The sequence below is a fragment of the Benincasa hispida genome, chromosome 8 (assembly GCF_009727055.1).
Source record: "Benincasa hispida cultivar B227 chromosome 8, ASM972705v1, whole genome shotgun sequence".
NCBI classification, from domain to species: Eukaryota; Viridiplantae; Streptophyta; class Magnoliopsida; order Cucurbitales; family Cucurbitaceae; genus Benincasa; species Benincasa hispida.
Window position 1 is genome coordinate 37,178,239 of NC_052356.1, and position 26,864 is coordinate 37,205,102.

A 26,864-nucleotide genomic window follows, 5' to 3' on the forward strand; every position below is an offset into this window, starting at 1 on the left:
CATATTCTTGGGCTCAAATTTGTGTTAGCCTAAACCTTAATATTTAATTGTATCAAAATAATTAATTTAATTCAACGGTTAATACGAAAACACATGACATCATCAGGATTTGCTAATTGTCTTCAATTTCAATTTGGAACACATGTCAACTTTTAATTAGTCCCGAATTTCATTATTTGTAATTTCGTCATTAATTTGGTAAATGACATGGCAATTTGAGATTTGTCTAAAATTCCTCATTCAACAATTTTATATTAAATAGTTAGGATAATATGAAATATCAATAAAAAAATGTATTAGTTGAAATTTATTAAATCTAAATAATATATTTATATTTAATAATTAATTAACATTAATAATAATGATTAATCAATATTAATTTATTAATTGATAAGGCTCTATTCATTTTACGTTATATATATATATATTGGCAAAATATTAATATTAGTAGCTAATTCAATAGTAAATCTGGCTTTCAACCTCATTTAGACCCACGTTCAAGCCCTTCTTCCATATATTTATGGTATTTTTTAAAGTTAATTGATAGATGATATATGCATGCTTAAATTTAAAATAAGTTATCTGGTTGAATGTGTGATATATTGCGTTATATTATTAATATTCCTAAAAACTGTTTTATGAATATTTTACAAATTTGTGCAAAAATCAAATGTGCATTTAGTATTAATAATATGTTCATTTCCATTAAATTGTTTTTGAAATGTGAATTTTAGTTAATAAATATGAAATGAAAGAAAAAGGAAGTAACAAATCGAGATAACTTTCAATGATATGTTTTAATTGAATAATATTTCAAATATGTTGTGAACAATATCTTGAGTTAATTTTATTTTTTCATAATTATTTTCAAAATTGTAGTTTAAAGTAAGTAATTTTGGAATGTAAGAAAAAATAGTAATTTTCAATAATATGATTTAGTTTATTTTAAAAAGAAAATAAATGTAAGCAAATTTGACATGAAATATTAAAAAAATATATATTATATGGTAGTAGTTGCAATCGTACTCTTAAACTTTAAGTTATAATAATTGGATCCCTAAACTTCTAAAAATGTTAAAATTGAATTTTTCAAGTTTTTAATAATTATCAAAATTGGACCAACAAATGATAAAAATTGAATCCATTTACGTAAATTTAAGGGTCCAATTCTAACTATTTAAGGATTCAATTCTTAAAATGAAAAATTTAAAGGTAACTGTTATGAATCTCACGTAAGTTATTCCGATTTGAAATTCATTTGAGATTGAATTTTGAAATATTATTATTATTTTTAATTATATTGTAATCTTGATTTTTTTTTTTAAATAATGTTATTTTAATATATATTGACAAAAGTAGGGTAGGATTGAAAGTATTGTCAAAAATAGGTTTTTAGATCGTGTACCTGGTACACAATTACTACTTAATCGTATACCTGGTACACGATTAGCCCTAAATCGTGTACATGGTACACGATTTCCTATTGATCTGGCACGTACTGCCATGGCAGTCCTGCAGCGTTGACTGAAGATTACTTTAAGTCGTGTACTGGGTACACGACTCCTTTCTCCATTAAACCACCGCGAGCCTTCTTCTTCCTTCATCCGAAAGCCTTCTGCCTCCTTTTTTCTTCTATCTTTCCCGTTCGAAAATCTCCTCTGTTCATCCATCCAAACAAATTATTAGAAAATCTCTTACCTTATGTCGTGTGCCTCCATTTAACCGCCCGTCCAACCGTTCATCCGAAAGCTTCTCCTCTCTTTGATTGTGGTAAAAAAAAATTTCCTACTTTGTTTTCGAATATATAATCTTTATATATATATGGTACTTATATTGTTTGCTTTTGGGCTGAACTTAATGTGTAGTTTATGGATTCATGATTTATTTGTTGGGTTAATTCGAGAAATATATGTATATGTTTGTCTATTTGTTGGGCTACTTTTCTGATTTTGTCTAATGTAGTTTATGAACTTAATGTGTATTTCTAATGTAGTTTATGAACTTAGAAATTAGATTATGTTTATGAACTTAAAAATGAAGATTGGTTCATATATATATTATTTTGTTTGCAATTGAAAAAATCATAATAAATATGTTGATGCGTACTGAAAATTTAGTTATTCTTGAACCTGAAAATGATGGAGATAATGACATTGACATTGAAGTTGATGAATTATTTGGAAACGACAATAGTGGAGAACATGATCTTGAGTTGGTATAGTCGGATATGTTCACCCAAATAGATTGGGAAATAACAAATTCAACGTGTGAACTAGGGTCTACTTTGGAGGAAAGGAATATAGGTGTAGATATTGTAGTTTAATACAGAAAGGAATGTTGTTTAATAACAAAGAAGATTTACAGCTTGGTGTAAAAAAAATATTGTGTGACAGAACACTTGGAATCAAATCAAGATCTTTGGTATGTCAGATGTAAATCATAGAGTGATATTTATGCTGGGAGGTTATGGGCATATTGACGTAAAACTCATGGGATGTTCGAAATCACCAAATTTCAAGGGGAACACTCATGTTTGTTTTCAGAATTGACACCGAATCATTCACAACTTGATTCAAATTTTATGAATATCGAAATCTAAAATTTGGTTAGAGCTGATCCTGGATACCTGTGGCCCTATTCCAAAAAGCAATTAAAAAACAATATGACTATAATGTTAATTATAGATGGGTATGGCAAACCAAAAGAAAAGCGTTGTGTTTGGTGATTGGGAGAAATCATATTCAGAGCTTCCGTATTGGTTGAATGTTGTTGTTCATTACAATCCAGGAACACGAACAGATTGGTTTTTCCTCCTCTAATGTGCCAGGTACGACTATTTTTGGTCGAGTTTTTTGGTCATTTGGTCCTACAAGAGAAGGGTTCAAACATTGTAGGCCATTAATCCAAATCAATGGAACTCATTTCTACGGAAAGTATAAGGGCAAATTATTGACCGCCTTATCTATTGATGCAAACAGACATATATTTTCCCTTGCTTTTGCTATTGTTGAAGGTGAAAATTCGTCCAGTTGGTCATGGTTTTTGTGGGCATTGCTTGAATATGTTACCCAAAGAGAGGATATTTGCTCGATTTTTTTGTAGACATAAGAGCATTCTTGCTACAATTAATAATGAGAAAATTGATTGGAGTGAACTTAGAGCATATCATCGATATTATCTTTGCCATGTTGCCAGTAATTTCAATACGAAATAAAAATCAAAGCAACTAAAAAATTTGGTGTTTAAGATAGGAAATCAACACCAAAGGCGCAAGTCCATTCGGTGCATGAAAGAATTGAAACAATTGCACCCTGAATGTCTTGAATATTTTTCAGACATTGACTTGGAAAAATGGACTCAATCACATGACGGTAGGTACTGTTATGGGTGGATGACAAGCAATGCAGCTGAATGCATGAATGGTGTTTTCAAATGTGCTAGAATGTTACCAATTACTTCTTTGGTTAGGCTAACATTCTATCGCACAATACTATATTTTGAACTCGGAGACAAGAAATCAGTGAAGCACTCGATCGTGGGGACATGTATACAGAATATGCCTAAAAAAACTTAAGAGGTGAGAAAAACGAGCATCTGCACATACGGTGACATCTATTGACAGGGAAAGTCAAACTTTTAAAATACAAACTGGCATTATGATTTCTCCCTATAAAGGACAACACACCCAAGTTTTGAGCTTGAAAGAAGAACATGTTTTTGCAATAAGTGACAGTTATTCAAGATTTCATACTCTCATGTATTTGCAGTTTGTAATTATATGTGTATGACATATATACCACTTATTGATGAATGCTACAAATTATCCAATTTCAAACAATGTTATGAAGGTCGCTTCCATCCAATACAACACCCAGATTATTGGCCAGAATTATCATTTACAGAAGTTCGTCCAAATGCGGACTTACTAAGAGAATAGGGTTGGGTAAAAAGTATGTGCATTCATAATGAAATGGATTGGAGAGAGACAAGCCAAAAAGTGCGATGTATAATTTGCAAGAGAGGACATAACAGAAGCACTTGTCCACAACGTACATTAGGTGCTTCATCTTTGGGTCATTAGGTGTATTTTTTTTTTACTTGTATTTTTTATGTAATTGTATATTTTATATGCTTGTATTTTTTATGTACTTATATTTTTCATGTAATTGTATCTTTTATGTACTTATACTTTTTATGTAATTGTAATCATTTTATGTAATTGTAATTTTTATGTAATGAATTTATTTTATGTAATTGTAGACCCGTTCCTAAAGTTTTAATATTGTTGTACATCTTCAATTAAAAAAATATATATACAATTAGTCAATCTATTTTTTTTAAAAAAAAAAAGAAAAACAAATCGTGGACCGGGTCCACGAGTTTCCATGCGACCGGTCAACCAGTCAATCGACGTGGTGCTGACTGGATTAAACTGTTCTCCTCGTACACGAGTTTGCTACATGGAAATCGTATACCCGTACACGATTTCACTACCCTAATTTTGTCAATAGTTTCAGCAAAAAACTATTTTTAAAAATACTTTCAATCCTACCTTATATTCATCCATATGTATTAAAATAACATTATTTTTTTTTTTAAAAAAAAAAACTCCGTTATCTTAGAATTTGGATGGCAATATCTTTTATTTAGGGTACTTTAGTCTTTTACTAATTCGGATTTCTTAATAAAAAAAACATTGATTTGCCATTTTTCAGAAAAATTAGGCTTGTTGCCATTTATCAAAATCCATTTATAAAATTTATAAAATTTTTCATTTTGGGCCTCCAACTTCGGCTCTCCCTCTTTCAATTTCGTTTGCTTCAGCTCAGTCTTCGTTCTGCTTCAGCTGTTCGGCTTTGTCAGCTTCAGTTCGTCTTCAGTCCTTCGTCTGCCTCTTCAGTTTACGGAATTCGTCCTAGTGGATTGAAAGGTTAGAAATTTTCAAATTCAGAAACGAATTTTTTTTGTTCTGTTTTTTAGATTTTTCTTTTTTCTGTAACGAGAGCCAATTCGTTTCGTTGGTAAGGAGACAATGAAAAATGATTTGAGTTCATTTTCTGCCACGATGTCGAAGCAATTTTGTTTTTGTTTTTGTTTTTTTTTTTTTGGCGATGTTACCAAGCTAAATTATCTTGTTTTTTTCATGGTGAAATTAGGAATTGATCGAATTAGAGATGGCGAGCGCAGTTAATGCTGCAGGAGATCCAATTCCTACATCGGCGGTGCTAATGTCCTCGTCAAAGCACATTGCGAACAAGTGTCGATCGGAGAATGTGGCATACCTACAGTGCAAACAGAAGGATCCCAACCCGGAGAAATGCCTGGAGAAAGGCCATCAAGTCACTCGATGCGTCCTCTCCCTGTAAGCGAAGAACATTTTGTTCTTTTCTTAGCCAAAGTATGGATTCGCATTTCTCGAGAAAATTGGTTTAGTTATCATATGATCGTCTTCTGATATGCTAGCAAATAGGGGGTTAGGAAATATATTGCTTTAGTAATCATATGATCGTCTTCTAGCAAATAGGGGGTTGGGGAATACATTGCTTTAGTAATCATATGATTGTCTTCTGGTCCGCTAGGAAATAGAGGACCAGGAAACTGAAAAGAAAATAAGTGGTATTTCTTAGGTTTGACATAAAATAATTAGTACAGGTTCTGATGATATTTTACGTTTATAATCATGTATCTGACTAAATGATAATGTCCATGGTCGTATGGGGTCACCAATTCATATCTCAGCACCATTAGCTCAGATTCACGGTGGAAATAACGGACAGTGGAGGTCTTCCACATTCAGAAGGCACAGTGGAATTAACGGATTGGCGGTGGAGTTGGGGTGTAAAGTGGATCATCTTCCCATAAATTACGTTGGTTTTTCCTTGATGATAACCACCACTCCCTCGCCTCTTGGGAACGGTTATTTGACAAGTTCAAAGCAAAGATTGCCGAGTGGAAAAGCTCCTTGCTTTCAAGGGGGATGCCTAACCTTGTTACATTTTGTGCTTAATGGGCTTCCATTATATTATTTTTCTCTCCTCAAAACTATGGTGAGCACTATTAATAGTATGGAGAAGTTGGGCATAGATTTTTTTTGGGAGTGGTGGTGATTACAAGGCCCATAGTTATTTGGTTGAGTGGAAAATCACCTCTCTCCCGTTTGCAATGGTGGTTTGGGGATAGTGTCTCTAAACAAAATTCTTGCTCTTCTCTCAAAATGGCTGTGGAGATTCTCAATAGAGAGGAAAGCCCTTTGGAGGAAAGTGGTAAGCAGAATTTATGGTGAAGGGTCTCTAGGATGGATGATCCCTCAGCCAAAAGGTTGCTCCAAAAAAACAACAGCTCATGGTTTGACACCTTTGTTTCGTAAGTTTGTTAAATTCAAAGCGGCGGGTGGGAGATTTGCTTTCAGAAGGATGTGTGGATTGGGGAAACCCTTCATGAAGCTTTTCCAGAAATTTATAGCTTCTCTTAGGAAAGAGGGGCGACAGTGGCAGGTTGTTGGTTGATATTAATGAAACATGGAATTGGGGCATTAGGAGTGGGCATCTTTGATTGAGAGCTCCAAGCTTGGATTGCTTTGGTTGGCAAATTGGATGCTTTTCGCTTGGGGTAAGGTGGACTTCTCTGGTGCTTACTCTACTAGAAACTTCTCTTGAAGTTTGGTAGAAATAGGTTGACTATCGGGCATACTATGACTGATACGATTTGGAATTTTAAAATTCTTAAGAAGGTGAAGGTGTTTTCGTGTTGTGTCTCACAGGAGCTTTAATACTCAAAATGTGATGCAAAAGAAATGTTGACTGCTTTAAGCCTGTTGGTGTGCCTCCTTTCCTTAGAAAGTGGGGAATCCTTGGATCATATTTTTCTGCACTGCTTAGTTGCTTATCAATGCTGGATTTGCCTCTTCAAAGATTTTGGGATTGACATCTACCTCCCTTGCTGCGAGAATGACTGATCGTTTGGAGCCTAAATGGTTGGCCCTTGAAAGGCAAAGACAAGATTCTTAGGAAGTTTGTTGTTGGATCCACTTTATTGGGTGGACTTTTGAAGATAAGTACCCGACTCTTTAGAATTTTGGAATTCCCAAAGGCCCTTTTGTTCTCCTCGCTTTGGAAGGCTGGAATCCCAAAGAAGTATGAAGTTTTTGTATAATATTTTTGGAATGGGAAAATCAACACTTTGGATCACATTTGTTCCCGTGTATTTGGTGTTGCTATGGTGTGTTTTGCGCAGATGAGATTTGAAGGCTCTTGATAATTTATTTTGGAATTTCCAGTTCATGCAATTGATCTAGGATTTGTTTTTGGATTACTTTGGTCTTTCGTATGTTTATAGTAGAGATTGCAGGTCTACGTTTGAGGAGGTCATGTTGTCCCCTCCTTTCAAGGGAAAGGGGGAAGTTCTTTGGCAAGCTTGTGTTCGGTTTGAAAGAAATAGTAAAACTGTTAGGGGGTAGATTGGTCTTGGGATGTTCTGTGGGACACTATTAGATTCTATACTTCTTTATAGGTCATGGCCTCTAAGAACTTTTGTAATTATTAGTTAGGTGTTATTCTTTTGGATTGGGAGCCCTTTATACAGGTTTAGGCCCCTTTTGCATGACCTGTTTTTTGTATGTCCTTGTATATCCTTTTATGTTTCTTAATAAAAGTTCAATTTCTTATTAAAAATGAAAATTAGGAAAAAGATAATTGCAATGGAGACCGATATGGTTTCTGATTTAGGTATTAGTAATATGGATTCAGATCCATTTCTCATGGTCAATATTAATGAAGCCCTCATGGAAGAGTCTTGGTGCGAATTTTTAAGGACTCCTCCTCCTCTTTTGATAGATTTATGGATGTGGTCTTGTCTACTACTTTTTATTAGTGCAAGGATAAGCACCCTTTTAATCTTTTTAGATTGTCTTATTTAGTCTCCAATTGGAAATATTTCTTGTAGTTGCCTATTGGTTTTTGAGGTTTTCCCTTTTTCACTAATCATTGAAATGTTTATTTTATTTTATTTTTTTATTTTTTAAGAAAAAAACCCTCATGGAAGAGTCATATGAAGAAGCACTATGTTTTTTCTTCCATGCAGAAAATATTCCTCATCCACTCGAAAACATTGCCTCCGGTCCATCCTTCTCAAAGTTGTATAATTGACAAAGAATATTTTTTCTAAAATTTTTAGATGATTGTGTAATTGTTGTTTTTGAGACTAATTCAAGGATACCAGACGATGGAAGTCTTGTGGCCTAGTAACAGGTGGACTGAATAGAATAAACTAATTTCTAATAAACTAGCTTGTTTAATGAAGAATGAAGATCATTTCATGGATCACTTGAGGATTATTATTATAATTATTATTTTAACTATCTGCGAGTGTGGAGCGCACTCAAAGGATTTTTGAGAATAAACAACCGGGTTGGTTTGAGTGCTTTGAACAATTCAAGTTTAGCTAGATTGAAAACTTCAAATGGTGTTCCTTGTCAGAATTTATTGATGATTTATCTTTTCAGATGTTCGAATTGGGATGCTTTCATGTTCCTAATTTAGTTGGTACTTTTCTCTTTTTGTCCACTCCCTTTGGAAGTTTGTATAACTGAACATTTTTTTTTAAAAAAATTCATTTGATCAATGAAAGGTTTTGTATGTTGTTAAAAGAAAAAAAAACGTGGATATAAGTGAATGTTATTAGAAATATGCGAGGTTAGATGACAATGATGAATGAACAATTTTAATTCCACAATTTTCGGATGCAAAAGCTTTTGCTTGAACGTCTAAATGCTTGATCGATTATAGTTACTGCACATCTGAATACTGTTTAAGTTGAGAATTTTTGTTCCTGAGGGATTTGTAATTATCTTGATTTTCCATTTTATTGTTCCTAAGATCTACCTTCTAGGAAATGCTTCTGCAGCGTTGGGTATAGGGATATTTCAGTAGTTGAATATATGGCTGTGAAATAGTGAAACTAATATTAGATGGTTAAATGAAGATAATTCTGATTCTGCGTTGTTTTCTTGTTTTCCTATGTTCTTCTTCCTAGACAAATAGTACTGCAGCATGGATTATGGGCATTCTATTGGTTTTGATATCCATGAAGTAGTATTTGCACTACTTTATTTGGAAAATAAGGAATATGACATAAACTGTTATAAAATGAAAATTCAATGATTTTTTTCCAAGATATATTGAATTGCAAGTAATGTTTTTATTTTTATTTTTTTTACAGAAATAACTGCTAAACATTTTTTTTTTGAATTACAAGTTATTTTTCCAACAATTAACATCATACTTTAGATTTTGTGACTGCTGCAGAATAGTTATTAACTATGCATTTGATAGTTTATTAAAAAAAGAAAAAGAAAGAATATTCAGTTTTCTTTAGTTTGTTGATATTCTGAAATATTTGGCTCTATTCTCTACTGTGACTAATCTTTTTTCCTCTGGTTTGTTTGGCTGTGTCACTTTTTAGCTCATGAGACTGCAGTCACTACTCATTACCAGGGGCGGATTTAGTATAGGCCCAGAACTCCCCCTCAACTTCATGCTTTTTATATAATATATATATAAAAAAACTGACATAGTATCAGAACCACTAGCTAGCTTAGTGTTAAATCTACATACTAGCCCCCTCTAAACTCAGGTTCAAATCCCACCCTTTATATTTATGTTTACTAAATTATATGAAGCCCCTCGTTAACAAAATTTCTGAATCCGTTACTGCTCATTGCCATTCTCTATTTTCTTGTCTCTTACAATTATTCCCTGTTCTTGTTCCACTTTTATTTTATCACTTTTTAGCTGAATATTTTATGAGTGATACATCCTTTCATTTCATCTTTTGTATTCTCTCTCATCATACAATCACTTGCCTTTCATCAGTTTCACATTTGACAACTAGTTTAAATAATTATCCTAATTTCTGCCTCGGTTTAGGAGGTTTTGAGGTTTAATGCCCCTTCCGATCTGGTTTGGTAACTAGGTCTTTTTGTAATTATAATCGTGATTTGATTCAGTTGGATTAGAATCCATTTTTGTATGCCTTTGTATATTCCTTTATTTTGCTCAATGAAAGTCTGGTTTCTTAAAAAGAAAAAGAAAATTAATTAACCGGAAGGCTGCTTTTGTTTGCAGGCTTAAAGATCTTCATCAAAGGTGCACAAAAGAGATGGATGCGTATGTCGGTTGCATGTATTACCATACAAATGAGTTCGATTTATGTCGCAAAGAGCAAGAAGCATTTGAGAAAGCTTGTCCCTTGGAATGATCTTCTTCATATATGTAAACTGATTCCAATAAATTTTTCTTGTTTGCAAATGAGCAAGTACTGTTGTTATGGCCTTCCCTCTCTGAGTTTAACATTATTTTCTTCAAACAATGCACTATTTTGTGTATGTTTCGGATCGCGAACCCGATACATTGTTGCAAACAGAAGATAACCAATATTTTTGTCATCCCTTTTTTTTTTTTTATTATTATTATTGTTATGAGCAATCTCTGTCTGTTGCTTCTTAAAGTTTCTCTGTTCAAAATATCTGGTGATTTGCTTCATGAAAATTGATGTAGAAATTTTTGTTCACGTCAACGCATGAAGATCGGTTGATGTAGATAATTTGCAGTGAAGGTTCAACTAACAAATGTATATGATATCTGAGATAGCACTAGATTCAATACTTGGTTTTTATTTCACGTGATCTTGTAAATCATCAGGTTTGTGTGATTCTTTTAGATTGACCTCCTTTTTTTTAGGGGTCTCCTATTGTATTTCTTGTTTTAACATTTTATATTCTTTTGTTTTTCTAATGCATATATTATACAACGTAGAATGGGAACTAAAAGAATTACTTAGATTGTAATACGTCTCAGATGGTTCAAGTTGATTAGGTTACCACAATTATGGACTAATGCAGAATCTGAAATGGGCAATGCAACTGGCATTAAACATGTGTTGGATGGGGAAGGAAAGAAACAAGAATTATACTTACTTTTCTAAGAATGCATTCAATGACTTTTGTCTTTTCTAGGCAGAAATAAACATATTACATAATATCAGTTGAAATAACCAGACTCTTGGATTTTAGATCAGTTATAATCGGAATTGCAATGGACATGGTGAAGGCAAACTAAGAAACATTTAAATTACGTTTAAAACATTATTTTAGTTCCTATTTTTTCTATTTGGTTTATTTTAAGTCTACAAAAGTACAACTAGTATATTTTAAAAATGATCATTTTGATCCCTTCATTTCATTTAGAAGGAACCAAAATGATCACCTTTTAAAAGTACAAATCCAAAAATGAGTATTTTGAAAGCTTGAGATCAAAACGAATCGAAGTTAAAATTATAACACCCAAATTCAATATTTTGAAAGTATAAAAACTTAAATGAACCATCAAAATGAACTTTTGAAAGTAGAAGAGCTTAAAATGAACCAAAGTTAAAAATATATAATCAAAATTTAATTTATTTATCAAAACGTTAACCGTTAAAATGAATAAATCTACCTGGATATTTACTAATTCAAAATCACTACATACACCACAAGTCAAAAGTATATTATGTAAGTTCTTTAACACATTCCACTGGAAGATATCAAGGGGCAAAGAATTCATACCCATAGAATTTTTCTGTTTTACAAATAAAAATAAATCAAGTCTAAGATGTAACAAGCTTAATAACTCAAAACTATATCTTATAATTTATCTCAACACATTTGACCAGAAGAGATCAAGGGGGCAAACAATTCCCGGCCATAGAATTTGATGTGTTTCACAAAAGGATGAAGATGAGCCAAGGGAAAAACTAGCAAATGTGAAACATCAGTCTAAATTGGAGAAGACTAATTGCTAAGCCTCCAAAAACTAAGGACCAAACGAAATTTGGAAGAAGAATAGGTCCAAGCTAAAAGGACGATTTTTTTTTCTCTTCTTTCACTTCATTTTTGCTTCCGTAAACAAAACATGTCGATTGACCCGGGGATCGTATTTTCGGAACTCGAGCTTCTCTGTAATTTTGGTTGGCTTTCTTTTGACATAGAAGAATCCAGTCCCAGCAGCTGATACAAGTCGGATGAACATGGTAGCTTTCTTTTTCTTGTCACCCATTTCCTAACACGCTAAAAAGAGAAAAAAAAAAAAAAAAAAGAACTCATCCAGTCATTTAGGATCTTTGTGAATGTAATCAGGATTACTGGAAACCAAGATTATGATAAAATGCTAAAATCAAAGTTGAAATAGAATCAACGGTGGAAGAGAATGTAATAAGAATTACAAACCGAGCCCAAAATACCCAATTAGGCTTCATTATAAACCTATTACATTCTAGCCTCTCAATAAGGCCTTTAGAGTCGAGGGATTGTCTCATCTCTCAAGTGTCTTTCAACAGGTCATTATTTTGAAAGCTAGTTCTTGATATGCTATATTATAGAATTAGCATGAAGAAAATGAGTATAAGAAAATATATTCAAGCAGCTATTTGCAATGAAACCGTGGAAATTCTAAGTTAAATGAAATTATGTGATTTAAACATAGGACTTCTATTCCAATATCATGCTAAATCACCAATCTCTAAACTTTCAAGTTGGTTTAATTTCAACCCTAACTTTCAATGTTGTATCCAATAAGCCTTTGACATATTTAAAAATTTTAAAATTAACTAATTGAGCTGATATAGAATTGAATTTTATATCTAATGAGACCCTAAACTTTCAAAGTTGTATTTAAAAAATTCCTAAATTTAAAAGATGTTTAAATAGTTCTATTAGATTCAAACGAGATCCAAGATAAAAATGAATCTTAACATCTATTATTAAACACTTTTTAAAGTTCAACCGTTTAGAGATTTATTGAACACTTCTATTAAAATTTCATAAACTTATCACTTACAATTTTAAGTTCATGAACCAAATAGTCACAAAAATGATTGTTGAAAGACTAAATTCATAATTTAACCCAATCATTACGAGCAGGAAAACAACAAATAAGCAATCCATTTTTAGCAGTTGAAACAGGAGAAAACCTATTGGAGTGATTTGTTCCAATACTTTCAATAAGAGAAAAAGGCAACATTAAAGAACGAGCTATGAATCAATTTCTAAAGGGTTGACACTGACCGGCGACGGCAAGGCAGAGGCCCAGCGAGAATGATCGGCACAAGGGGCGTAGGGATAGACGGAGGGGATTAGTGGAAGAAATGTGAAGAAGAGGAAGTTCAGCGTGAGGATGACTGATATTTAGGGTTTATTTGTTTTATTTATTTTCCTTGGGGCTTTCAGATTGGGCTTGTAAATGATGAGTAAATAGGCTGTGGGCTGAAAATTTTAGAGGAATTGAAGTATATAGCAAGTTTGTTTTGTTTGGATATTTGGCCAATTGAAATTTATTAAAGAATGATGGCAAATCATCCCTTCTTCGCGTGCAGGATATTAATGATATTTCAAAGATACCCTTAGAGAAGATTTTTAACTACCTATATACGTTGCAACCAAATCTTGTTTTTTTCAAATTTAAATCTTTAAATATTTATGCTCAAAGTGAACAATATTATAGTGAAGGTTATATTATCTTTTTCAGTTTGTATTGAGTATATGGTCTAAATCTAAATGTGTCGGTAATATTCCCCCTAAGTTCTTTTGTGTGTTTACAAGAAAAGGCAAAGGATCTATATAAAAAAACTTGGCCATAACCCACATTTAATGAGAGAAAAGGGTTAGGGGTGGTTATCCAATAACTCCCCTTCCAAAAACTGAATTTTTAAATTTAAATTAATTTTAACTATATATATCTATATGTGTGTTAAATTATATCTTATATCTAATATAATACGTAACATATAGTTTATATTAACATCACATATAATATGACATATAGTTTATTATTCTTTCATTAAACCTATAGTATTTAATACGAGTCGTATTCCATTAATTTTAATCTATAGTTTATAATATAAATCTCATTAATATTTGAATCATATTCAAATATTTTTTTTTCATAAATAAAACTTTATATTATAATGCATCACATATATTATATTAATTATATCTTAATATAATTAATTATCTTTATCAATTTGAATAATTCAAACTAATTCAAAATTAATTTGATTCTAACTAATCTTTATTGAGCTAACAATGAGACCTTATGGACTTATAGATTTAAGCTCCAATAGTACTTGATTAATTAATTAAAATCTTTAATTAAATTAATCAATTTTCATTAATTATCGACAACTCCACTAAAGACTAAAAGTTGCACTCTTCACACTACAATATATTTTTGTGTCAATTGGATATAACCAATCAATGGTATATTGACTCTTCACAAATTGCTCGTAAGTACAATTAGATCAAAATTACCATTTTGTCCATGTAGTTACATCTAACTCCTTAAGTATCACTGATCCCTCTAATGAACAATTAGTTATAGTCAAACTATAATCAAACCCTTCTAGGGCCAGGAGATGGTGTGACACCACATTGTTCAAGGTCCGGAATCAGCCTTTAAGGAGCAATTTCTCTATTTGCCCTAACAGTAGGGAATGAGTGAATTCCTTATTGTGTAGCTGCATTCCAAGCTCCCTAATCAGACAAATCTCCAAAATGATAGACATATTAAGTCGATGAAATTGGCCACCCTCACCCATGCAGATCAAATAACTATCTTAATAGGCAAGAGTTCACAACTCACTTAGGATTCAGGTCAATTTACCTATGGCCATCTTGGTGAATTTAAGTCTCTTCTAGTAATAGTGTTATGTAGAGAGATTATTCATTTCGTGGTCTAGTGTTATACAAACTCTTTGTATAGAATACCCTCACTCACATATCTCCACATGAACGATTAGGATCATGTCATCTGTAGCTCTTTACAATGATTGTAACAACTACAAAGCGGGTAGTATTCGTAGTGTTACCAAGCTAAGGTACCCAACTTTATCTATATACTACAGACCGTTTAGGTTATCACTCAAACATGATCCACATGTATGTCTCCACATTCATGTCTTAGTTATAGAAGATAACCTTGAATCTTAGTTTATTGGTTTTTGTGGGTTAATGCAACTAAATATCAAATAAAATTCTTATTATTTCACTATATAAATAAAATGTTTGTACAATACAATCATAAATTATAAGACCAAGAAATTTAGAGCATCAACCCCAACAATCTCCCACTTGTCATAAACCTAGTATGGTGTACATAACAAAAGTACAAAACAAGTACAACAATACACAAAAACAAGAAACTAGGGCATACAATACACGCTTAGTAAAATCCCCCACTTATCCTAGACTAGATGAGGTTTGTCTCGTAGACCTAGACTCTTCAGGTGGCCCTTAAACAATTTAACCGCGATGGTCACTGTAAACAGATCAGTAACATTGTGCTCCGAAGGGATCTTCTTGACGATCACGTCCCCTCGATGTATAATCTTCCGAATCAAGTGATACTTGCACTTAATATGCTTTCCACACTTGTGGCTTCTAGGCTCCCTGGAATTAGCCACAACACAACTGTTATCACAATAAAGGGTGATAGGCTTTGAAATGTCCGAAACAACTTCCAGATTAATAAAATTTCTTAAGTCACACAGCCTCCTTAGTAGCTTCGCAAGCTGCTACATATTCTGCCTCTATGGTGGAGTCAGCAATGCATGCACCCATACTTGATGCTTCTTCAAACTACAACCCTTTCATTAAGAGTGAACATTAATCCTGAAATAGAATTTCTAAAATCTCTATCAATCTGAAAATCAGAGTCAGTATACCCTGTAAGGATCAAATCTTTAAACTTAAACACAAACATGTAGTCCTAGTTCTCCTAAGATACTTAAAGATAGTTTTAACGGTTGTCCATTGATTTAATCTTGGATTAGACTGATATCTACTGACTATCCTCATTGCATAGCAAATGTCATGTTTAGTACATAACATTGCATACATCAAGTTGCCAACAACCAATGAATAAGGGATCCATCTCATCTCCTTAACTTCTTGAGGTGTCTTAGGACACTATTCCTTAGACAAGACAACTTCATGCTTGAAAGGTTGCAAGCCTCTTTTAGAGTTTTGCATCGAATACATGACAAGCATCTTGTCAATGTACGATCCTAAGACAAGGCTAGTGATTTTTTCTTACGATTCCTAAAGTTCTGAATGACCAAACAAAATTGCAGCTCTCCCAAATCTTTCATTTGAAGTTAGGTCGTCAACCACTGTTTTATATTAGTCAGTAGACCTACGTTATTCCAAATGAGTAGGATATTGTCGAGATATTGAAGGAATTGAATCCTAGACGGAAGCGTGTAAACATAGTACAAATTTATTTTTCAATTTGGATCTAAATAGAAAATACAGAGAAACATATGAGTTTTACAGGATAACTCTAAAATTACAACATGTTTGAGATGAAAGAAGTGTTGGGGTTGATGCCCTAAATCTCGTGGGTCTTGAAGTTGTAATTGTATTGTACAAATAATTTATTTATCTAATAAAATAATTTAGTTGTATTTATCCACAAAAACCAATAAACTAAGATCCAGGGTTATTTTCTAAAACTTAACATGTACGTAGAGACATACAAGCAGATCATGTTTAAGTGATAACCTAAACGGTCTGTAGTAGATGGATAAGTGACACTATGAATATGGCCTGCTTTGTAGTTGTTACAGTTGTTGTAAAGTGCTACAAAGGATTTGATCATGATCATTCATGTATAAACATGTGAGTAGGGGTGTTCTATCCAAAGAGTTTGTATAAAATCGGATCATAAAAATGCATAATCTCTCTATATAACACCGTTGATAGATGAGACTTGCATTTCATCAAAATTACCATAGGTGACTTGACCTGAATCCTAAGTGAGTTGTGAACTTTTGCCTACGAAGATGGTCCTTTGATTTGTATGGGTGATTTTTGCCTACGAAGGTGGTCCTTTGATTTGTATGGGTGAGAGTGGCCAATTTCGCCGACCTAATATGCCTACCATTTTGGAATTTGTCTAATTAAGGAGCTGAGAACACAACTACACAAGAAGGAATTCACTCATTCTCAATAGTTAGAGACTGTAGATAAATTACTCCCTTAAAAGCTGATTTGGGGCTTGAACAATGTGGCTCCACACTCTCTCCTGGCTTGGGAGTGGTTTGGTTATAATTGGACTCTGACTTATTATTCATTAAAGGGATAAATGGTACTTAAGGAGTTAAATGTAACTGCAAGGACAAAATGGTAATTTTGGCCTAGCTATACTTATGGGCAATTTATGAAGTGTCAACGCACTGTTGATTGGTTATATCAAATGGACACAAAATTGTATCTATAGTGCGAAAAGTGCAACTATCAGTCTTTAGTAGAGTGACTGATAGTTAATGGAAATTGATTAATTTAATCAAAGAGTTTGATTAATTAATTAAGTATCATTGGAACTTCAAACTTTAAGTTCATAATGTCCCCTTGTTAGCGCGATTGGGATAAAATGAGAATCGAATTAATTTAAATTGTTAAAATTGATAAAGAAAATTATTTATATAAAATTATATGAGATTAACGGTGCGTTGCCCATTGGATATAACCAATCAATGGTGTGTTGACCTTTCATAGATTGCTTGAAAGTATAACTAGGTCAAAATTATCGTTTTGCCCTTGTGTTACCTTTAACTCCTTAAATACCATACATCCCTCTAATGAACAATAAGTCATAGTCCAACTATAACTGAATCTCTATCCGATGAGGAGAAGGTGAGGCGTCTCATTATTCAAGCCCCGAAATCAGCCTTTAAGGGAGTAATTTCTTTACTTATCTTAACAATAGGGAAGAAGTAAATAACTTCTTGTGTAGTTGTGCTCCCAGAACCCTAATCAGATGAATCCTCAAAATGGTAGGTATATTGAGTTGGCGAGTCTGGCCGCTCTCGCCCATGTAAATCAAAGTATCGTCTTCATAGGCAGGAGTTCACAACTCACTCAGGATTCAGGTCAAGTCACCTATGGTCATCTTGGTGAAATATGAGTCTCTTCTAACTAAGGTGTTATAAAGAGAGGTTATTCATCTCATGGTCCTGTCTTATACAAACTCTTTATATAGAATACCCCACTCACATTTCTCCACATGAATGATTAGGATCAGATCATTTGTAGTACTTTATAACACTTGTAACAACTACAAAGCAGGTCGTACCCGTAGTGTCACTAGGATAAGGTACCCAACCTCATCCATCTACTACAAATTGTTAAGGTTATCATTTAAACATGATCCATCTGTATGACTGTGAAGTCTGATGGCGGAAGCATGGATCGTGTCCCAATTTCAATTTCACAAAGAATTAAAATACAATGAACTAAGTTATGCATAACACGGAGATTTCACAGCATGCTTTATAAACAAACAGTGAAGGAAATTAGGGTTAGTCACACTTGCCCTTGAAGAATCGAATCCTCACGAACCTCCTTCTAGTCATGAACACTTCATACAGAACAAACGTCAACGTGGACACCACCACAAATGAACCTCATGTATTCTCCTTAGGGATGAGAATTACAGAGTGAGTTGTAGGCTTCTCTGTTGATTTTTGGGAGAGGGAATAAGAGGAATTTTTTTGTGTTTTGTGAGAAAGATTACTGGGAGATCAAAACCAAGAGAGTAACCAGTAGACCTTCTCTGCATTAGAAGTAAGATGAAGAACTCTTGTAACCTCTTATTCCTACGTACATGATTAGAGGGAAAACCAAGGGAGAAAGTTATAACTCCCTCATTTTGTTAAGTTTAAATTAAATTAAACATATTTTAATTTAATTAAAAATATATAATTATATAATTGCTACTTTATTATATAACATATATTAAACTATATATGTTATATCTAACATAACATATAACTTATAGTTTTTATACTATATCAAATGCAATATAACATATAATCTGAATTCTCTCAATCATTTATGACATTTAATATAAAACAAATTCATATTAAAAAATAATTATATGAATCTCATCCATATAATTAGTATTTGAACCATATTCGAATATTTAATTCCTCTCAAAATAAACTTTATATTATAATATATCTAATACATTATATTAATTATATCACATGTAATTAATTTAAATCAATTATGCCATATATAATTAATTTCCTCAATTAATTTGAACAATTCAAATTAATCCAAAATTAATTATGAATAATTAATTAAATTCCTCATTATATGTATAGATGGAGCCTTATGGACCTGTAGATTAAAGCTGTAATGGCACTTGGATAATTAATTAAATTCCTTTAATTAAATTATCCAATAATTAATTATCCAACATCCATTAACTGTTGATCACACCATTAAAGACCAACAGCTGCACTCTTCGCACTACATATATATTTATGTGTCCATTGGATATAACTAGTCGATAGTGCGATGACCCCTTACAAATTGCTCGTAAATATAATTGGGCCAAAATTACTATTTTTCCCCTATAGTAACGTCTAACTTCTTAAGTACCACTGATCCCTCTAATGAACAATAAGTCAGAGTCCAGCTATGACCAAATCCCTCTCGGACAAGAGAGGGTGTGACGTCACATTGTTCAAGCCCCGAAATCAGCCCTTAAGGGAGTAATTTATCTACTTACCTCGACATCAGGGAATGGGTAAATTCCGACTTGTGTAGCTGTGTTTCCAGTTCCCTAATCAGAAGAATCTCCAAAATGGTAAGATATTGAGTCGACAAACTGACCACTCTTACCCATGAAAATCAAATGACCACTTGCATAGATAGAAGTTCATAACTCACTCAGGATTTAGGTCATGTTATTGATGACATGCAGAAATGCATGTCATCTTAGGCCTTTTACTTAGAATTATGAAGGTTGTTAAGCAGAATATACGAAAATTATGCTAGGAATTCACGAGAAAGTGAGTTTGCATCGATCAACATGATGAATCTCGGTTAACCCCTTATTATGTGTTATTATGCGTTCAATGTTCTATTTTTGTAGCTAATATAGGAAGTTAACGCAAACGCAGAAACCGAACCACCGCATAGACGACCGCATGCGGAGAAACTCTCCATCGCAAAGGTGAACGCGTCAATCAACGCATGGATGTTGCGGTGATCAGTTGTATGCGTCCATCGCATGGGAGTTGCACTCGTCAAGCGATTGCGGTCATCGTGGAGAGTTGCGGTATTAAGTGAATGCGATCATTGAATGATTGTGGCTACACGATAATGCATACTAATGGGATCGACGCAAGGTTGGTGGAATGAACGCATCAATACATCTACCTCGAGAAAATCATAAGCTGATGTTGACATTTCACCTACCACGCCATTAGCGACAGAGGTTCAGAAAAGGACTAACGTGCTGAATGTCAAAATCAGAACAGTCCATTAATGCTGTCGGTGATCCAAGCTCTATAAATAGAAGCCGCTGAGCAGAATTCCAACTTGTCCGAAGATTACCCCTGCAACCTAGGGTTTTCCCTACGATCCAGACAAAATGCGTGAGAAGACGCTTGAGAGTTCTTCACCTCCTTCATCCATTCCGAGTGACGACCAAAACCTTCGAACGAAGCTAGATCTCGAGAGAGTCAGCTCTATCGCCCATCCACGGTACCACCGACAGCCTTGACGCACATCCGCTGGAAGCAAGTCTTTGCTTCCAGCCGGTCATTTCATTTTCCTTTCTTTTCTTATATTGTATTGTATATTTTGTGATTAATGAATTAATACAATTTATTTTCAATACATTTCTGTGTTCCTTCGATTCCATCTCCATCTTCTTTGCTTAGCATCTTTATTTTCATTGCTATACTTAGTGAGATTGCTTGGGTATCATATACTTAGTCATGTGGATTAGGGATATGAAGCATGTAGCAACCCACCGAGAGGTGTGCGTTGCATGAGTGTAAGAGTAACCTTATTTGCTTAGTGTGAAGCTGCGACAACGCCTATCTATAGGCTAACGCAATGTTTTTCTATGATTAAAGTCAGCAACAACCAACTGCCTGAGAAGGTGAGTGATTGGTCGCATTAAGCAATGTATGCATTGTTCACTAGAGATAGGAATAATCTTAGGTCAACCAAGTTCATGCGGTTACCTTGTCCTATGAGCGCATCGTTCATCATTTAGGCATACTTGAAAGAGTAGTCTAAAACCCAAATCTAAGACTCGAGAGAGCGGATTTGAATGCATAGGCAAGAATGGGGAACTTAGAGATAAGCCTCGTTTGCTATCACACAGCGTATGTGCCCTACATATAGGATATTGCATGCGTCCAGGAAGTAGGATAAGGTGGTATGTGGCTAGCACGCTCATGCGGCGAGATCTAGCGAGTGGGTTATGGAGGTCTAGGTAGGTATAGGCTTCTCGGCATTATCATAGATCTACTGCATACGTCCTAGAGTTAGGTTCATTTGCATGTAGCATGATTACATGGATTGTTTTGACTAAGGTTGCCCTTGCGGTCACTCTTAAGTATTGCAATGAAGACATATCCGCATTTTATCTATTTTCCCATTCATTTGTTTCATGTCAAGGGTTGTCGTGTCTCTACCTCTCATGCATATTCTCATTGCATTGTCTGTTAGATAGAAGTAGGAATAGGATTAACTTTGTAACATCCCACGCCTTTTTATTTATTTATTAATAATGTAAAACTTTTTCCTTTTCAGTAATTTTCCTTAGTTGAAGGACATGTTTGAATTCTGAATTTAAAGTATAAATGCGAGGATTTAAGTGTTGTCGTGGAATTTATTCAAAAATTATTCAATTTGAAAAGTTATGGCAGGAATTAATTATTTTTGAAAAAAGGAAAGGAATTAAATAGTATAAAGTGGGTTAAGGAAATGATCTAATTAGAGTTATACTATTTTCCTTTTATTATTATTAATTTTTTTTTTATTATTCATTATTATTATTACTATTATTATTAGTATATCTTTTTAAAAATAAAAATGACCCCCTCACCTTCTCCTTCACTCACGCGAGCCCCCCCCCCCCCCAAATTTTCTTCTTCCTTGCCATACACCCAGCTGCCACACCCCAGTCGTTGTGCACCTCCAACCGACCACCGTTCGTCGACCTCGAAGCACGCACGTCCGCTTTCAACCGGTCGCACACTGAATCCAGCCCCCGTGTGCTACCAGTCCGCTCAGCCATCAACCTCCCTTCAACTGCGTTGCTCGCCATTCATGGGTTTCGGTCGACCAGATCCCACTAGTCAGACCACGCCACTCACCGTCGTGTCATCCCTTTCAGTCGTTCGTTCCGTCCGCGAGCAACCAGAAGCTCTCCAGCTGCTGTCGTGAGCCTCCGTCCAGCCAAACCGCTCGTCCAAATTCCCTCCAGCCGCGCGTCCGCCGCCCCAGCCTCACCACTGCCGGTCGTCGTCGTCCTTGCCGCGTCGGGTCCGCTTTGGTCTTTGTCGGAATCTTGGATTAAGGGTAAGTGTAAATTGTTTTGATTGGATTCCTTGAGGATTTTGAGCAGTCACTAGAGTTTGGCCTTGAATTTTTGGTACACGTCATGTTTTGGATGTAGGGCAAAATTTTAGGTTGCTGAATTTGTCGTCCAGCCGAGTAAAGGGGTAGTCGATGAATCTTAGTAAAGAGTAAGGCTCTAAAATAATGTGGGTTGTTAAGCATGTTGTATGTTTATGAATTTCTCGATTTAAGTTTGATTGAACCATGGACTGTGGCCTAAAATAATTTGCCATGATGTTGGGTGTTAGGTTTGGATCTTGAGGTGTCCTGGTATCTTTGTTTTAGGTGATTTAAGTTTGATCCTGTGGGCTTTCGGTTTTGTTGGACAAGGAAGAGGTTGAGCTTGCTAGTTTCTAGAGTTTGTGAGTAAAGGTAAGTAATCTTACCACTGGAACTGCCCACGGGCCAGGCTTTAGTTGTATGCTAGCATGATAAGTGTATGTTATGGTAAATGTTAGCATGTTGATTGACAGTATGACCTGAATCAAAGTATGTTCTGGCACAAATTCTTATTTGTTTACATACACACCTAAGTGCTTGATCGTTAGTATGTGATAGTATGTGTTTTCATATGTCGATGTCTGATCTTCTGGTGTTGAGGCATACTTGCATGTTGTGGATTTATGATATAAGTTATACATGGATGGTGTATAACATGTTATTAAGAATTATGTGTATGTGATGCAGCCATGATATCAAGGATTTTTATGTATGTTTTAGAACCGTACAATGTTGAATCATAGCATGTTAAGACTGTGTGAATATCCTCATTGATTAGTTAGATGCTCACCAGTTTATGTTTCCTTTGGGATTCACCAGTTTGTGTTTCCTCCGAGATTTACCAGTTTGTGTTTCCTCCGGGATTCACCAGTTTTGTATTTCCTTCGGGATTCACCAGTTTTGTGTTTCCTTCGGGATTCACCAGTTTGTGTTTCCTCCGGGATTCACCAGTTTTGTGTTTCCTTCGGGATTCACCAGTTCTGTGTTTCCTTCGGGATTCACCAGTTATGTGGGCATACTTAACTACAATAGGATAGGACTCAGTCTCTCATTTGTTACATGTATTTATGTGCCATATGCGGGGGTATCTAGAGGACATAGATGCCTAGCCTGACCCCAGTGGTGGGGCTACTTACTGAGTATTTCATACTCATTCTTTCTTATGTTGATGTTTCAGGTAAGGGTAGAGATGCACCAGCGATGGCGCAGCGGAATTCATGATCGAGCCACTGGGACTAGTTTTTACGCTTCCGCATCATGAGATTTAGAGTTCTTTTCATGTTTCTCGTAATGTTTAGTTTTGATGTCTGAAACTTATTATTAAGAATTGTTTTTCATATGTATTTATTAACCTTTATGATTTATGGGTACCCTATTATTGTTTTTAACAATTGCATTTAATAAATGTCTTTTGAACTTCTCTTGTTTTAATTAACATTTATTTCAAATAACTGAGCGTCGTTTTAAATTCTTTACATGCATTTATTTTAGTAACGGTCTTACCTAAGTCCTAGGGGGTCGGATCGTTACAAACTTAGCAACCCTTCCCATCCATTCTTTTATTTAAATCGTCGCATGCACATTACCGCATTCATTTTGTTATAAGTCCCCGTGTTCGACCTCTGATCACTCGAGAAACTTGTGTTCGCGTTATACTTGACGTGAATGCAAGAAAATTTATGACAGGATGCATGGTCATCGCATACATTTGTTAACGCATGACCATCGACGCATGACTATCAACGCATATCTTAAGAACATGTATCGCATATTGCGTCCAAGGGATTTTAGTTATTGAATAATTTGACTTCTAATTTCCCGGCATCAGTTATCTATGGTCATCTTGTTGAAATGGAAGTCTATATTATTAATAGCTTTATATAATTAGACTATTCATTTCGTGGTGCCGTCTTATACAAACGTTTTGTATAGGATACCTCCGCTCATATATCTCTACATGAATGATCAGGATCAGATCATTTGTAGTACTTTACAACACTTTGTAACAACTAAAAAGCGAGTTGTATCTATAGTGTCACCAGGATAAAGCATCCAACCTAATCCATCTATTATAAACTATTTAGGTTATCATTTAAACATTATCTACCTGCATATCTCCACATATATGTTTAAATTACATAAAATAACCTTGGATCTTTGTTTATTAGATTGAGCGTATAACAATTATTTTAATAATAAAAAATTGTTTAGACAAAGTTTACAAACTACGAGAATACGAGAGTGATTCAAGATATCAATCCCAACAATCTCCCACTTGTCCTAAAGCTAAGAGAGTAAAATGTACAATACAAATTAAAGTACAAAATATAATAAACTAGAGCATACACTATGTCGCATATATTTTAAACCTAGACTTTTTAGATGACCTTGAATACTTTAGCCGTGAAAGCCTTTGTAAACAGATCAACAACGTTGTGCTCTAAAGTAATCTTCATGAAAATCACATCACCTCGTTGCACAGCCTCCCGAATCAAGAGATATTTCTGCTCAATGTGTTTGCCTCTTTGATGACTCATAGGTTCTTTAGAATTTGCCACAGCACCAATGTTATCACAATAAAGTGTGATGGGCAAAGATATATTTGGAACAAATTCCAAATTAGTAAGAAACTTCTTAAGCCAAACAAACTCTTTAGCAGCTTCACAAGCAGCTATGTTTTCGGCTTCTATAGTGAAGTCTGCGAAGCATCCTTGTTTGATGCTCCGCCAAATTATAGCTCCTCCATTCAGAGTAAACACTGACCTTGATATGGATTTTTTAGAATCTCGATCAGTCTGAAAGTCAGAGTCCATGCATCCTATAAGAAATTCTAATCTTCATACATAAGCATATAGCCCTTCGTTCTCTGAAGGTACTTTAGGGTAGCTAATCCTGGATTTGATTGATATCTACTGACAATCCCTACTGCATAGTATATGTCAGGTCTGGTACATAACATTGCATACATAAGGCTACCAACAACCAATACATAGGGAATTCGTCTCATTGCCTCAACTTCTTTAGAAGTCTTGGGACAATATTCCTTAGACAATACAATTCCATGCTTAAAAGATAATAATCTCTTTTTGGAATTGTGTATCGAATATCTGATAAGCATCTTGTCAATAAACGATGCCTGAGACAAGGTAACCTTTTATTCTTATGATCCCTAGAATAAACTGCGCCTCTCCCAAATCTTTTATTTGAAATTGGGTAGACAACCATTTCTTTACATCAGTCAGAAAACCTACATCATTCCCAATGAGTACGATATCAACCACATACAACACAAAGAAAGCTACTGAGTTGTTGATGATTTTCTTGTAAACACAAGGTTCATCAACATTCTGATCAAAGCCATAAAATTTGATCGCAATATCAATCTTATATTCCAAGATCGAGATGCTTGTTTCAGTCCATAAATGGACCGATTAAGCTTGAAAACTTTTTGCTTTTGATCTTGTTCAATGAATCGTTTTGGTTTATTCATGTAGATGGACTCTTCAATATTGTCATTCAAAAAAAGCAGTCTTGACGTCCATTTGCTATATTTCATAGTCATAATATGTGGCTATGGAAAAGAGAATTCTAATACGCTTTAATATAACAACAGGCGAGAAACTTTCTTCATAGAGAATTCTAATACGCTTTAATATAACAACAGGCTATGTATAAGTCTAGCTTTAAAGGTTTGTACCTTTCCATCTACACTTTTTTTCTCTTGTAGATCCATTTGCAACCTATAGGTTTTACCCTATCATGTTGATCTACAAGCTCCCAGATAGAATCGAAGTACATAGACTCCATTTCTTTATTCATGATTTTAATTCATTCATCCTTGTTAACATCTTCCATTGCTTGTTTATAAGACAATTGATCCTCAACACCATAATCGGTTATGATATCTTGTGCTTCTGTTAAACCCAGTAGCGTACAGTTGGGTTCATAACCCTCTCATTACGTCAAGGAAATCTCATCTCTTGAGATGGATATGTATGACTAGATGAACCGACATCAACAACTTTTATTGATGTATCAGCCTCTTCAACAACTCTTGTTGAAGTATCAGTAGATTCATTAGAAATTTAACTTAAAACTATTTTACTTTGTAGTTTATGGTCCTTTATGGGGTCTTCTTTCAAGAAGGTAGCGTTTGTCAATACAAACACTTTATTCTCACTTGGATCAAATAAGTACTCACCTCTCGTTTCCTTGGGGTAGCCTACAAATAGGCATACTCTCGAATGAGGTTCCAACTTTTTGGGGGTTATCATTAGTACAGGGTTTGGACGTCCCTAAATTTTGAAGTGGCGTAAACTACCTTTACGACATCTCCATAACTCAAAAGGAGTTTTAGAAACACTCTTTGAGGGAACGTTGTTCAAGATGTAAACAACAGTCTCCA

General features: G+C 34.3%; 2 protein-coding genes across 2 annotated transcripts; one reads left to right on the top strand and one right to left on the bottom strand.

The window, feature by feature from the left end:
* The first annotated feature begins 4,763 nt into the window (after nt 1-4,763).
* On the top strand, nt 4,764-10,441 carry LOC120082475 (NADH dehydrogenase [ubiquinone] 1 alpha subcomplex subunit 8-B-like). Its single transcript, XM_039037659.1, has 3 exons — nt 4,764-4,930; nt 5,157-5,362; nt 10,122-10,441. Exons 2-3 carry the CDS (start codon nt 5,175-5,177, stop codon nt 10,252-10,254), a joined length of 321 nt encoding a protein of 106 aa, XP_038893587.1. The 5' UTR covers nt 4,764-4,930; nt 5,157-5,174; the 3' UTR covers nt 10,255-10,441.
* A 1,106-nt stretch (nt 10,442-11,547) lies between these two features.
* LOC120083220 (50S ribosomal protein L33-like) lies at nt 11,548-13,256 on the bottom strand. The gene is made up of 2 exons (XM_039038879.1): nt 13,100-13,256; nt 11,548-12,103 (listed from the first exon to the last, which is right to left on the bottom strand). The coding sequence occupies exon 2, from the start codon at nt 12,090-12,092 to the stop codon at nt 11,919-11,921; it is 174 nt and encodes a 57-aa protein (XP_038894807.1). The 5' UTR covers nt 12,093-12,103; nt 13,100-13,256; the 3' UTR covers nt 11,548-11,918.
* Nucleotides 13,257-26,864: the final 13,608 nt, after the last annotated feature.

Coding starts and splice junctions, on each gene's coding strand:
- LOC120082475 (XM_039037659.1), top strand. CDS start 5,175: ATGGCGAGCGCAGTTAATGCTGCAGGAGATCCAATTCCTACATCGGCG. Junction 5,363..10,121: donor ACTCGATGCGTCCTCTCCCT/GTAAGCGAAGAA, acceptor TTTTGTTTGCAG/GCTTAAAGATCTTCATCAAA.
- LOC120083220 (XM_039038879.1), bottom strand. CDS start 12,092: ATGGGTGACAAGAAAAAGAAAGCTACCATGTTCATCCGACTTGTATCA.